The sequence below is a fragment of the Varroa destructor genome, unplaced genomic scaffold (assembly GCF_002443255.2).
Source record: "Varroa destructor unplaced genomic scaffold, Vdes_3.0 BEIS01000005.1, whole genome shotgun sequence".
NCBI lineage: Eukaryota > Metazoa > Arthropoda > Arachnida > Mesostigmata > Varroidae > Varroa > Varroa destructor.
The window spans coordinates 13,657,094-13,670,866 of record NW_019211458.1 but is presented as its reverse complement, the minus strand read 5'-3'; the positions used below and the strand labels follow the sequence as shown (position 1 = coordinate 13,670,866).

The 13,773-nt window shown below is 40.7% G+C and overlaps 1 protein-coding gene across 1 annotated transcript; it reads left to right on the top strand.

Moving 5' to 3' along the window:
- Positions 1-231: 231 nt before the first annotated feature.
- Positions 232-12,645, top strand: LOC111250595 (uncharacterized). The gene is made up of 4 exons (XM_022805989.2): positions 232-482; positions 11,306-11,458; positions 11,773-11,883; positions 12,301-12,645. Exons 1-4 carry the CDS (start codon positions 429-431, stop codon positions 12,361-12,363), a joined length of 381 nt encoding a protein of 126 aa, XP_022661724.1. The 5' UTR covers positions 232-428; the 3' UTR covers positions 12,364-12,645.
- Positions 12,646-13,773: the final 1,128 nt, after the last annotated feature.

Here is a 13,773-nt window from a genome sequence, read left to right as displayed (position 1 = left end):
GGGAGCTAGTCAGCCATCCAGGCCACCAACCCGTCAGGGCCTGTGGTCTATGGTACTATTGTACGTGCATACGTATATCGTAAAGTATTCCTTGAGGCCGCCAGCTCACTGGTGGCGGCCCACCAGGATGACTGGCGCCACCTCCTCGCCCAGTTGCCCATTTTACCCCTTCCTACGGCGTCGGCCTCTTTGCTTCTGTCGTGTTGTCAAACTTGACTATTGCGGGTAACCGTGTGCTGTTGTTGGGTAAGACCCGCGCGCGATTTGACAGTGTATCACACTACTGACAGAGTTACTGTTGTTAGCGTCGTCATTAACAGCCGGATACTGCCAATCCCATTTACCTATAACAACTAAGCAGGGAAACGCCGGGTCTAAGGCTGTTTTGTGGTGCTCTGCTTGGATTTAAGCAATACATCGCCGGCAAAATGCACATTGATCAAATCACTTCAAGGAACGGACTGCTGACTATCGTCCAGATTGTAAGTGTTGTAACATTTATTGTTGTTTAAACATTTATTTATCCTACAATCCATTTTAGGCGGGACACTACTGCAACAGGCATTGATTAGATTAACTATTCTAGCCTGATTCTATTGTTTGTCCGCTGGCTAATTGAACTAGGAATTTTTTGCCACAATTTATCTCTTAAGCCGTGAACTCCGTGAACTTATAGTTACGCGTTACAAATCGCATCAAGAATAGCTCCGATAACGTGCACACGTTAGAGGCTTTTTTTGTTAAAACATTTTCCTAGTTAGATTGATTAGATAATAGCGTTGTCGGGCTCGACATTATTCCTCATTGCCACAGCGACATTGATCGCGGATTCTTGTGTAATCAGTCCACCCAAAAAGGGGCGCATTTTGAAATTCTATGTGTAAAAGTTTCAACGCCCAGGAGAACAGTTATACGGCGGTTCGAAGACGTTACGCCCATGCGCGCAGAGCAAGTCGTTTACCTACACCGGAAAGTAATGTCAATACGAGAGCATATTGCTCAGCGATATGTGCCTCTAGTGTGCGTAAGCGTGACATCATGCGTATCCATTATTGCGTAGTACCGCACCTGTCTTTCCGATTCGCTGAGTCATACATCCCCTATCAACGGTTTGCACTTTGTCGCCAAGAGGAATATTCTAGAAATATTACACCGGCCTAACAGTTTACTGCCATATCTTTTGCCTGTCGTTTCTGTTATTAACTATGAAACGGAGCAGAGACTCAGCCAGCGTATTTGCGCGCGAAATTTCAACACGTGTACCTATTTTAGAGTCTAATTTTTGGACGCGTACGTAAACAATTTGCACTCATTTGTCGAAACGAAGGCGAATATCATTGGCTGCTTGCTCGGTTGGAAGAATGAGAAATAGCCCCTAGAAATATGGGAGAAGATACTTTAATAGTTTTAGAAAACGCCATGAATCCTATATTAGGATAGTTGAAAAAGTACCGGGGAGAGAACTGAGCACTAAACTATGTTTTAATTATGATGAAAAGTGTGAAGACTGCGTGTGCCGTCCGTGCCTACGCTGTAGAAGATCTGTTCGGATGAGCCCAGCAAGAGGTGAGATTCGACCCTAACGTTTAGAGTTATTGGTTAAGGAAGAAAACTGTTGCTGCAATACAATTCTCGAAGGCCATTTTGATGTCAATCCGACATCTCTCCGCGTGTATAAGATTCAAACGTAACTGGGATGATTCCTTACGTTAAGCAAAATGTGGCAACATTGTGTGCATGATGTCTTCTGTTGTATGACTCACCACCTCAAACAGACCATCGTCATGCATGGCACAATACCGTATTTTATACTAGTCTTTGCACCATACCTATGTAACGTTAGTAAGGACGCGTATCATTCGGTCCATCTGAGAAAACTTCCACACTTCTAAGTTTTTCTAATCCAACTTGTTGCCACAGTACAAAGGTATATTTCGGTTAATATTGCCGCTGAGTTCGTGCTTCGTACGGGGTTGACGAAACACATGATCAATGCAAGTATAAAATGTCCAATTGATTGTGTTTGTCTTTGGTTGGCCGACTCTAACGTGACTTCACTAGCAACATCAGCCCATGTAACCCTTTATTTGAGCAGTCCTTACTATATGGCATATAAATTGGAAAATTATTTTTGATACTCTAAAAAACGCTATTACCACGATAGCACAAAGCATTCCTGAGTGATTATTAATTTTCGAGCTAATTTTGTTGGAAATTGAGCTGCAAAGAGAGCACAGAGGGCACCGGAGCACGTTAATCAGATCCCAATAGTAGAGGTTGTGTATGGATATCCCAATAGCCGCCTGTATAATGCGTGCCGTTCTGACGCATTCTACCACTGAATGTATATCAGTGCTTTAATGTCTACACTTTGCGTGTCAGCCAATAGTGACTGCGGTATACTTGTTAAAATCGTTTAAAAAATAGGTATCGTGTTCGTTGCTGTAATAAAACGGCGACGACAACAACTTTTAGCGCAAGTTCCATCTAGGTATTTTCTTAAAAAAAAAAAATTATTATCTTAACCCATCGTGAGAAACTTCGTAATGCCCACATTGTGTTTACCACCTCCTGGACGCCTCTTCACGACACGGTCAGCGAATTGTTCCGACCGTTGAAACCGTTTGTCCGTGGGCAATCCCTGCCGGTAACTTCGGCTAGAACTTGGAGTAACTACAAGATTCATAATGCCACCATTTCATACCCGTTAATCTAGAAGGTTTTTAAATTATAGAATGTCTCTGTACGAGGTACTCTCTAAGCTGTACATTAGTACACTTGATCAGTTATACAAGTAATACTTTAATTTGTTTCAATTTTCTCTATACTATCATTCAATGAAACTTGTTATTCCCAAAAGCTAGTGCGAGCTGTTTATTATGTTCATGAGTAGCATCTTTAAAACGTCACTCCTGTAAAATACGCAGCAGGTATCGGCACGTATAGTTGCATCCGTAATTGTGTTGTTCGGCACGATATCGTGCCGTTAACGGTTGATGCGTGCCAATGGTCAAAAATCTATTTATAAATATACGGCCACATGCATACAGACTCACCGCAGCACACATTTAAGTAAGCACTCTGTGTATGACATGATGGTGGCTCTTTCGTTCGTTCACCTTCGATCTCCCTCTCCCTCCCCCTCTCGCTCTCCCTCTCTCGCTCACACACTCTCCCTCTCGCTCTCTCTCTCCCCTCTCTCTCCTCTCTCTCTCTCTCTCTCTCTCTCGTAGCTTCACTATGCGTTGCTGGGTGTAAGAAAATGTTTCCTTTATCGATGAAAGACCAACTGGCAGGCTTGCGTCACTGGTTAGCAGCGACTGATGTCTTTGGTGCTAGCACACTACGTACCGTTCTGTACAGCGACATGATGTGCGAAGGCACATAACTGCTCCCTCCCCATTGTGTCTGCCACCTTGTACCGGGATGCTACGCCATATTCCCGGTATGGTGTTTTACACAGTTTATGCGTCAGCACTGACAGCTAGTAATCGCCAGCGGCAACCTACTAACAGTGAAAATCTTCGGTTGTCTTACTACTACCCGTAGACAATAGAAGCAGTAGCCAGAGCCGCTGTCTGTAATGCTGATGGCATCGATGGCCTTGTATGCATCCGTCACGACGTCCACAATACAGTGGTATAACTCCGCCATCGCGATCGCCTGCGCACTTCAGTTCGCTTCACGTTAGCGACAAACAACGAATGAGTGAAGTGACTGTAGTTAAAATCGGTCAGAGAGTCTGCCGAAAACGTCACTTCCAGCATAGCCGTCGACGCCGTCATTACTGCGGCGGCCGTGTGATGAGTGGAGTGCGCTCTCATTGGATCACACTAAACCATAGAATTATGCTTACTGTAATCGACTATAAAGCGACTCTTCTCCGCCACGTCTATTATCCACTCATAGGGGTCAGAGTGCTGTCATACAGAAGCGCATGAATATGGCATCATCATCGTCAATTCTGAAAAAAAGCCCTTCACACTTTACCATGGAGATAGACAAACGCAAGGCTAACGAACATTTTCCATGCGCATTTAATTTTACCAATCAATATATAATAGATAACAGCGAAATATATGAGCATATAAATTTATGCACACGATAAATAGCGGTCCGGTATGTACCATGTAACCTTTCCGCTAGAAGGCGCCATCTGTGGGGCAGAAGCGTAACAAACGACTCTTCAACTTCTTCGGGTCTGGGATTCGATTAATGTCAGAAACATCTCGGATAGGCCATGCGGTGCTGTCTCATTTCTGTAGTTGCTCAGTGATGCTATATACAGGTAAGCTACGTAAGCATGCTTACGATTTTCAGTGATTCAAAACAAGCCATCTCACTTTGCACTCGAATACGAAGAGCGGCCCTTTGCACCCCACCTTAAATTATCTGCAGGACCTAAGTCAAGTTCCGTTTTTGTAAGCTTACACTGAATTTTGCTGTCGATTCAAAGTTGCTACCTAAAGAGTAGACACAACAAAAATCATTCACACATCAAATATAGTTTACATCATTTCTATACATTTTACTTGGTACCAATATCAGATACATGTGGGGTCAATTCATAGTGTAAGGAGGATGATAGGGCATAGCTGGTGATGCGTTCCCAATAATCCACGTTCACCGAGGCAGCAAATCATGCGTCCGGCAAACCAGATCAGATTTTGTTCTTTTTTTTTTTTTTATTTATTAGTGATGCTAGCTTAGTGGTTGCTCCCTTTAAGTGAAAAACGTTTATCCATATATGTGGTCCGTGAGGAAAAGCCATGCTTCGTTACCCTCTTAGCTTTTCGTCTAGGCATAACGTATGGCGCTATTAGAAGCCCCCTTTGTGCCTACGTGTGGGGCTCTTGCTTTTGCCTCAAGCAGCGCTCGCTGCAACATGTCACAAGCTTCTTACACGAATATTATGCATATAGCAATAGGATTGCAATGGAAAGAAGGGAATCTAAGGCACACGCTGTCAAATGACAGACAGCGTGAGCTGCCAATGGCAAAAAATGCAGTGGCCAATATCCCGATATGAAAACGGCAGTATTGTCTCCGATGGCGATAGTAAAAATTGTGTAAGCACCCCACAAAAACGAAGCGCGGAGATAATATGCACCGACCACTAGAGAAAGGTAGCGATCCAAACTTAGTGATGATGGCTGCTATCCAGCGCGTTCCACTGCAATTCATAATTTGTGATATAATGGGTCGAATCACACTGGGGCTGGCATAGCAGTCTATCTAGAATTGAACAGTATAATGAATTATGACGATTTGTGCCCCATTGAAATAAGGGGCCGTCTTCTTTCACAACGATCCTGCGTGTCAAGATGCTGTCACGGTTAAAAAATGGCAGAACGGTGTAACTGCACACAGACGCAGCGATGGTGTACTATTAATGTTATCTTGACAGAAACTGATGTATGTAATCCACTGATTTTCATTATCTGATTCCATAGTCCTTTTTTAGTGAAGGCATTTGCTAGCAATGCATATATTTGATTCGGTGCATTTTTCACGTATATATATATATATATTTACGGATTTCTAGAGAAAACATAAAATTAGCATTCATTGCCATAGCACTAACTCAATCCAAAGGTCCTATATTTACACATACTCACCGAAGCGGACGAGACGCAGACAACAAACCGGTGTAGTGATTACATTGCGTTTCGCACCTGTCTTCCAACACTCGTTTAATGAGTATCGTTCATGTAGTAATGCTAACGGTGGCCATTTACGCAAAGCGCACCATCGCCGTTACGTCGAAGCTAAACGGCAATTGCTACATTAATATCATTTTCGTTACATGCAGAACGGACAAGTGCTATTTCAGCGAGAAAGTCTACCACAGACCCTTGAACAAATGCCGACAAGCGTATAGCTGAAATGTCACGACGCCGAGGGCGTTCTGCACGTAGCTGGATAACAAGCATAATTGGGTGTATGCCATATATTACGTTGAAATAAATTTTCCGATTATGGAATACGCTCGACATTAAACAGCATAGCAGCGTCTGTTAGACGGGAATGATGTGGGGCAATTATTATAGCTGAATTATATATTGACTAATTTCTAGTTAGTTTGTAGTTTTCTTCTAAAGACCTCTTCACTCACTGGAGCATTTTTCAAACTTGTCTCCAGAGTCCCATTGCGTTACACTAAAAAAAATTAAAGAAAATATTGTTGAGTACAGCTGATTCTTCCGTTCGCACATCATGTCTTTACCATATTGTTCCTCGGTCTCTTCGTGAACGTTTCGATGACCTTCACACCGGATCGTCCAGCAGAAAGACGCTAGCGACTGCTGATTCGTAATGTCCGTCGAAGGATAGCGTTATCGGGTCATTCGTACGGCTTACTTACTCGTTGGCCTTTTTCATCCTTGCACTTCTCTCGACTTCCTTGCACTGAGGCTACGGCTGGACGTTCCCTAGCGGGGAACATTACGAAACACGACCTAGTAAACACATTATAAACAGGCGGAAACAGAATTTCAATGTTTATATATAACGAACGAATCATAATGATAATTAGTCGCAGGATCAAGCGTGATCTTTAAATCAGCGATTAATAGTGGAACGTCTATTGAACATAACTCTTATGAGTAAAAAAGAGGTCAATATTAAATACACACGATATAATAACTGACAAGCTGGCCATCTTATCTATTACTTTTAGCCAATCACTTCGATACTATATAATTTCACGCATTGGCCCCTGCTCCGTAAAAAGTACTTGGTCTTTAATAATATGATATCGTTAATTTTATACAGTTCAAATTGTTTTGTGATTTTATCAAACGTTTTATTAGACATCACTGTTTCGGTGCTGTTTATGGCCGTCCGAATCACTACATTGACCATATATATATACATATATTATATCTGTGATTCGTCCTGTTAGACTACCGGTTGATCTTGTAAACTATTTACGAACTTAGCAATCGAACTAATGTGAATTTTAACGTCTGCATTAGCAACTGTTTTCCTTTCTTTGGACCAGCGCTTCAACAAACGGTGTTATGTCTATACGACTACTTACGTCTGTACAGATTTGTCCTTATTTCAGCTATCGAAGTCGCCTCCATGATATTGCTGCTGCTTAATTTCGTCGCTTGTCTAAGATCGAGATAGGCCACCCGGCAACAATTACCGAATCGTGGGCGAACGGGGCGATTGCCGCATGCTATGAGCATCAGAGCTATCTGGTCGTTCCTACAACTATTTTCGCAGGTCCTGCGAACGGGTACAACTCATTGCTGCCGCTCGTCTGATATTGTTTCGTTCAATGTAGGTTTCATGCATTTCGACGCTAATGCCAAAAATTCGACCGGCGCACCCGCCATTGACGGCGTTGTTACAGTAAACTCTGTTCTCTTCTCCAGCATTGTCTCCAAAGGGGAAGCTGCTTGCCGGTTGGTTATATTAACTGCAAAACTAGTCGGTGGTAAAACGTCAGGCAGCGCATACAGCCATCAACAACCGGCCGTAGTCGGCCAAAAGAATGGGCCACACCCATACCATATATAGAAGGCATGACAAGCCCTCGGTTTGCTGCCACCAGTGGCAATAGACGGCACAGAATAACCGTACTGGCAGCAATAGAACTCACTAGCTTAGCTCAGTCCAGTTTAGTTCAGAGCTCATCACAAGATCGAGCCGCGCCAGTGTCTGGGCAGCTATGGCAGACTTTATCATCGTGCCGAGGCAGCCCTTGTCCGCTGTGGCCGCAAAGCGACCACTCAACTACGAACTGTAGTGACGGAGGTAGGGTTTGAGCATTTGCATTTGATGGGGTCGATAGCAACAAGCGATTAGACCAAGTGGAAATCAGGCCGCAGTCTGCTCGCCCAGCACCGGGAACTTAGTGAAGAGTAAGGAATAGGGAAGAAAAGATCAACAAAACTAGGGGGCAAATGGCCTGCCAACTGGTGCTGCCGCTCGTTCGCGTATCCATACTCCCGGAAGGGGCGTGCAGACAGCGACGCGCGGTAAGGAAAAACTGGGTTAATAGAAACACTGGTCCTTAGCTGTTCTTTGATTTCATGCTTTTGCGCCTGTTGTCGTTCAATGTAGGACAATGCGATCTGACGATTTCGCGATACTCGAAAGACTGGCGCCGAACGAAGGCACTGTTTTCGTATAAGATGCATAGCACTGTAATCGGTCATTTTCGCGGAAACAGAGATAAATGCGCCTGCATTTAGGACCCTCATACATATAGAATTACCTAACCATCTTATTTGTGGCGTAAGTAAGAATCTCATGTTTTTTTTTGACTAGTTTATGTCAGAACAGCAACGATAGGCCGATTAACAGGCATATTCACTGCTAATCATCCTAATTTCTGAACATGTTTTCATTCTATAAACATGACTATGAACACGAGTAAGTCAATGTTAGCTCTAAGACCTCACTGTGAGTTTTGGGTGTTGTTGAGAGTCTGGTTCTTCTCTGGAAAAATGATTCCAGCAGTGAAAAGTTCTTCAAGAGCCTCTACTGTAATAATTTGATCATAATATTCTGTTCGACAAAGACAAATTTACGAACTTATCCACAGACCGTTGAGGACGTCGTGTATAACGACGAAGCACTCGCAGCTCAGATACCTGTCTTTTTTCAGCCTAATAAACTAAATGCAACCGGGCTAGCTCAACACAGCGGAGATACACCACAAAACAATTGAAAGACGCGATCAACGAAAACATAGACCATTATGTATCACTAAGTGTACTATATCTCTGTAATATTTACGTGCACTTAATATCTGTCTGCGTTTGGGTTACGGAAGAGGTGCTCTTTTCTTCCCTGGGATATTACAGTTTTGACCCATTTAACAGACAAGGTAAACGCCCAGAGCTGTTACGCATAAAGTCTGTTTATCTGCGGAAGCGTACCATGATTTTATTAGCCCAGTAACCTAACCTCTCATATTACATGGTAATAGAAACGAAACGATTATTTTCTGTCCTACAAACTTCTAACGTCAAACGTATGACCGTTTGTTTCGCCCGACACGACCTTCCAATGAATGAACATAACCATGCGTGTGGGGCAGATTATCCAGTGGAAGCACTAACATTGCTTGCAATGCAATGTTCTACTTTAACAATTAATTATATTAACAATTATTGTTATAGTTAATTAACTATAACAATTATCTGTATAGCAAATAACCTATAATATGTGAGAATCGTACTCCAACAGTAAAATGTTCGTATGTTTACTAAGGTGAAAAATATTATACCCTTCTCTGCTTTTGAGTCTAGCATCCTGGGAAACATAGAGGTGGTATGTTATCTGATAGATCTGACCGGTTTCACTATGCTAGTTAGAAAAGGTACGACGAACGAATATATCATCGCCGTTGGAATATTAGGTGTTTAACCTTTTACGGGAGGAGAGAACTCGTGAGCATTGGCACAGCGAAAATTACGAAGTCTTATGTATAAGACTTCTTTAGCTTACCTACACTAACTGTGACGGAAGGTAGAGAATTTCGTGCTCCACCTAGACGATCTTTAGGCTATATAATACAATGAATACCAAAAAATGATCCAGACCCCTCCCTTTTTGCTTGCTTAGCCTGTGACAGACAGTGTAAATAGCTCATGTTCAGTTACTTTAGGTAAAACTCCTCCTGAACGGAAGCCATATTACTTTGTCCCGGCTAGGTCATGGCCTCGTTGACGTATTTCCCTTATATATGGAAAGGTTAAGACGTACACACTCTTTACTTACCGCTTTTTTGCTTGAAGATAACCTAAGGTATAAGTCACAAACTCCTTCTTATTTGTAACCGGCTATTCTATACGAAGTTACGACGAGCGCGAATTAGTGACCTAGGCATACTGCTCAACTTGAATTTCGCGTTTAACTTTGTCGCGTCATTGTTTACTATTGTCCTGTTTGGAATTTTTCCTTGTAGATGGCCAACGAGAAACTTTTTTTCTGTAATATATAGGTCTGTGGATGTCGTGTTCTCTCGGTGCCATTACAAAATAGAGTTCGGACTTCAAAGATGGTACGCGGAGTGAAATTAAACGAATCTGCTATATCAATTTTTTGCTAATGCCAAAATGTTGAGGACGCGACCCAGGACATTTGTTCCGAGAACTATAGGGACTCCGTATGGCCAGCATATAGGGTCACTTGATAACCACTCCTTTCTGCGTTTTAAGATAATATGTCCTGTCAAAGCAGTCTTTTTCACGGTAAAGGCCAATCTAGTTTGGCCATTAATTATTGTTAGCCCTTTTTAAACAATATAGAAAATTGTAAACACTGCTATAGTACATATACGAGTGGTGATTCCAAAACAATACCAGACGGCCCATAAAGAGCGTTAGCTGTGACCTATTTTACCATTGGAACAAATGATTGGAACAATTGTTTATGCGTCACAACTTAACCCTGACGTTATCGATCCTAAAGTCGCCGGGACCATCGACTCCCCGACAATCTTAAAGATTTCAAGAGGGAGTAGTCATTCTTCAAATAAAAGATCCTACATCACTATATTACCTGGGCGGCTCGACGCTCTCAATGTCTTCTGTACAAACAAGCTTTTACTAATATTAAACTTCCACTAATCCCATTTTCTACGGTAGTTATCCTATTGACCCGGTTTAAATTTGTGTGACGTTTCTTACCGTTATGATGTCCTGATTTTTGCATATCTTGCGGCCTGGTCGTGACGAATCGCCAATTTGCTCTCATAGATTACCGAGCGCTTTACAAACACAAATCTCTCGACTTTAACAGCAGTCATACTTGTATAGTGGTAGACTCATACTCAGCGGCCCAACCTCGCAGAGAGTCATACACACAAACAGTCCGTAAAAAGTTATATATATTTCTATATAGGGAGTATATATATATAGAAGAGATACAGTTCAGTGTTTTTTTTCAATGTGGACTCGAAGTTTTGCAGTAGATGAGAAAATATCTAACAGTAGTTTTCGTTTCGTAGACGCTGCCGGTAAGTATTAGCTGAACGATCTATTACAGCAATACGTATATAAATTATGTAAGATTAAATAACATTTAAGATTCCTTATTTTTCGAACATTAGAGGAAAAACAATTATAATCGAATCATGTGCTTAATGTGCATCGATAGTTGGGATTTGCGTACATTATTATGAGACAACTATTTATAATGCGATCTAAAATAAAGTACAACTCACGGCAAAGTACTGTGCTTTTCCCTTTTTCATTCTATAAACTGTGTTTAATATTTTTCGAACACCTCGTTAATAACACATTATATATTTACAATATATAATGGCATTTTATTATTGTAGGCGTTGGGCGTTGCGCTGTTCTCGCTGGCGTACCATCTGCTTGGCGAACCCGTAAGATGGATGCAGATGACTTCGTTCTTTTTTTACGCCAACGGAGCTTTAATCCTGATCTCGCTGGTCCTATCTGGAGCCGGTACTGAGGGTACCTTCTACGTAGGTTTCTAACTGTTTGCTCCGACACGGGAAATGATATCGCGAGCAAACAGGCACTCCAGAGTTTATGATTAAGATATAAATGTCTACACACTATTAAAATGCTACTTCAATATTAATATATATATGTATATATATATATATATATATATATATATATATATATATATATATATAATGCGGCAATAGGAACAAAGTCAACGTACGAAACGGGCACCGAAACTGTTCTACTATTACAAAACTATTAGGAACGGCTAGGATATGCTATTAGAGATTTCTGTTGTTTCTATCGTTGCCGTTTGTGTTATGCGCAGTTTAAGGTATACCATTTTGTCGCTCTGGTTCTTTACATCGGTATCCCGGTCTGGTCGATCGTTAACAACGATGCCAAATCGAATGACAAAGGAAAATACTGGGGGACGGTTGTAAGTATTCAAGTTCAAAAATAACTTGTCAACTAATAATAAAACATATAGCCGTTATAGCATAAAAATATTAGGACAATAGTAGTCTTTCAAACTTTATGTCAGTGTTGGTGATTGTACTAGACTTTAGAGGTGGCAAAGCTCGAACTCATAAGTGATCTTCGGTGAAAACGGTACGTTCACTAAATCCGCCAAGATAAATCAGATTGCTTCCAAAGGGTAAAGTACTCGGATTTTTCAAATTGTCGTAGCTCTATATATAGGGTCTTAAGACAGTCACTTAGCCCGATAACTCTGGAAGAGATTGTGTTATCTCATTAGAACACTCATATACCACGTTTAAGCTTCTACTCATTTGAAACCGAACAGACAAATTGATGGCCTTTGCGATTGTTCTTGATTCTGTTTCGCTTTCAGGCTTTGTCCTTCTTAGCAGCATTCATTCACGGAACCCACGGAGTATTCAACCTCCGCAGTTAAGCCCCTCTATCATTTCATTCATTTGATTTGAAATTTGTTGCCGGAGCTTTTCGTCATCCATTATCATGTAGTTCCCGTAATAGGACAGCGGCCTTAGTCGAGCCACAATCTATTTACAGCTTGTCTTACCTGATGGTATTTACAGATATTCGCATTTGTTATTATGTACTATATATTGTACTAACATATTGGAAGTGACGATAACATCTGATTATACTCACCTCTCAAGTGGCCTGACAATAAAACAAGGAATAAAAGCGACGTTTCACTAATGTGATCTTATTTACGCGTCTTGCATTTTTTTTTCATGAAACTGTATTATAAATAGTTATGTTGCCCTTTCTACATAAGACCTCATTGTTTACATGAGACCTACATAAGGTCTACATAAGACCGAGACCTCTTAACGCAGAAGATCTCAGTATCAAGGACCAGTCTGTTTGTATAGCTGACAAGCATTGTAACAATTTTCACGGTAATAATCATCATATGCATCAAAACAATCTATTTTGGTACTCTGAAACCTCATGTCCGCCTCAAAAAATAACTTTATTTATTTTTGCATAGAACTTTTCTACCAATTTCAAAAGACACACGTAATCTACAGTGGCAGCTATATATATTAAACCCGACCTCAGATAATGTAACTGATAACGCGATATTTATTGGTGTTTTATTAAGTGTCCTGTTTACTACACTTGAGCAGAAACACCCTTTATGGGACATAGAGACATATATTGGCTAAAGATTTCCTTCCTTAAAAAATCCCAAGGGAATCATTTAGTTTAATTTTTAATGATGCTGTCTCCTACAAAGGCGGCCAGGCTGTTACGATTTCTTCTGGCTAAATATATTCGTATAGTAGCAACTTTCGTCGTTTTATCTTGAGTATCAAATTTTCCTTAATTGAAATATACCCTAGAATAATAGAGAATATTAATATGTTTCCTTGAAACTATAAACTACACATGTGCACGATACTACGGCCTAATTTTAGAAGCAGTATTTTAGAATTATTTAAACTTATTAAATTATTTATTTTTTATTTAAAATTATTTATTTATTTATTTTATTTATTTATTTTTATTTATTTTTATATTAACCCCATACCATATTTTTATTTATTTATTTATTTTATTTATTTAAAAGAATTATTTAAATTATTAAAATATTTAAAAAATTATAAAAATATTAAATTATATTAAACGTAAATTCGCTGGATAGCAAATGCCAAATCAGTGGATGCAGTTAATTGGGTTTCAGCATTTTTGGCACTGACCCATAGTCACTGTCTAGCTAGTTATTGTCCCGTAAGGAATTCGTGCTAGTCCAAGGGGCCTTTCATAGAAAGTTGACAAAAAATCACTTGAATGGGGAAATTTTTGCTCTTACAATAGATATGTAAGCCGT

Coding starts and splice junctions, on each gene's coding strand:
- LOC111250595 (XM_022805989.2), top strand. CDS start 429: ATGCACATTGATCAAATCACTTCAAGGAACGGACTGCTGACTATCGTC. Junction 483..11,305: donor TGCTGACTATCGTCCAGATT/GTAAGTGTTGTA, acceptor TTATTATTGTAG/GCGTTGGGCGTTGCGCTGTT. Junction 11,459..11,772: donor GTACTGAGGGTACCTTCTAC/GTAGGTTTCTAA, acceptor TGTTATGCGCAG/TTTAAGGTATACCATTTTGT.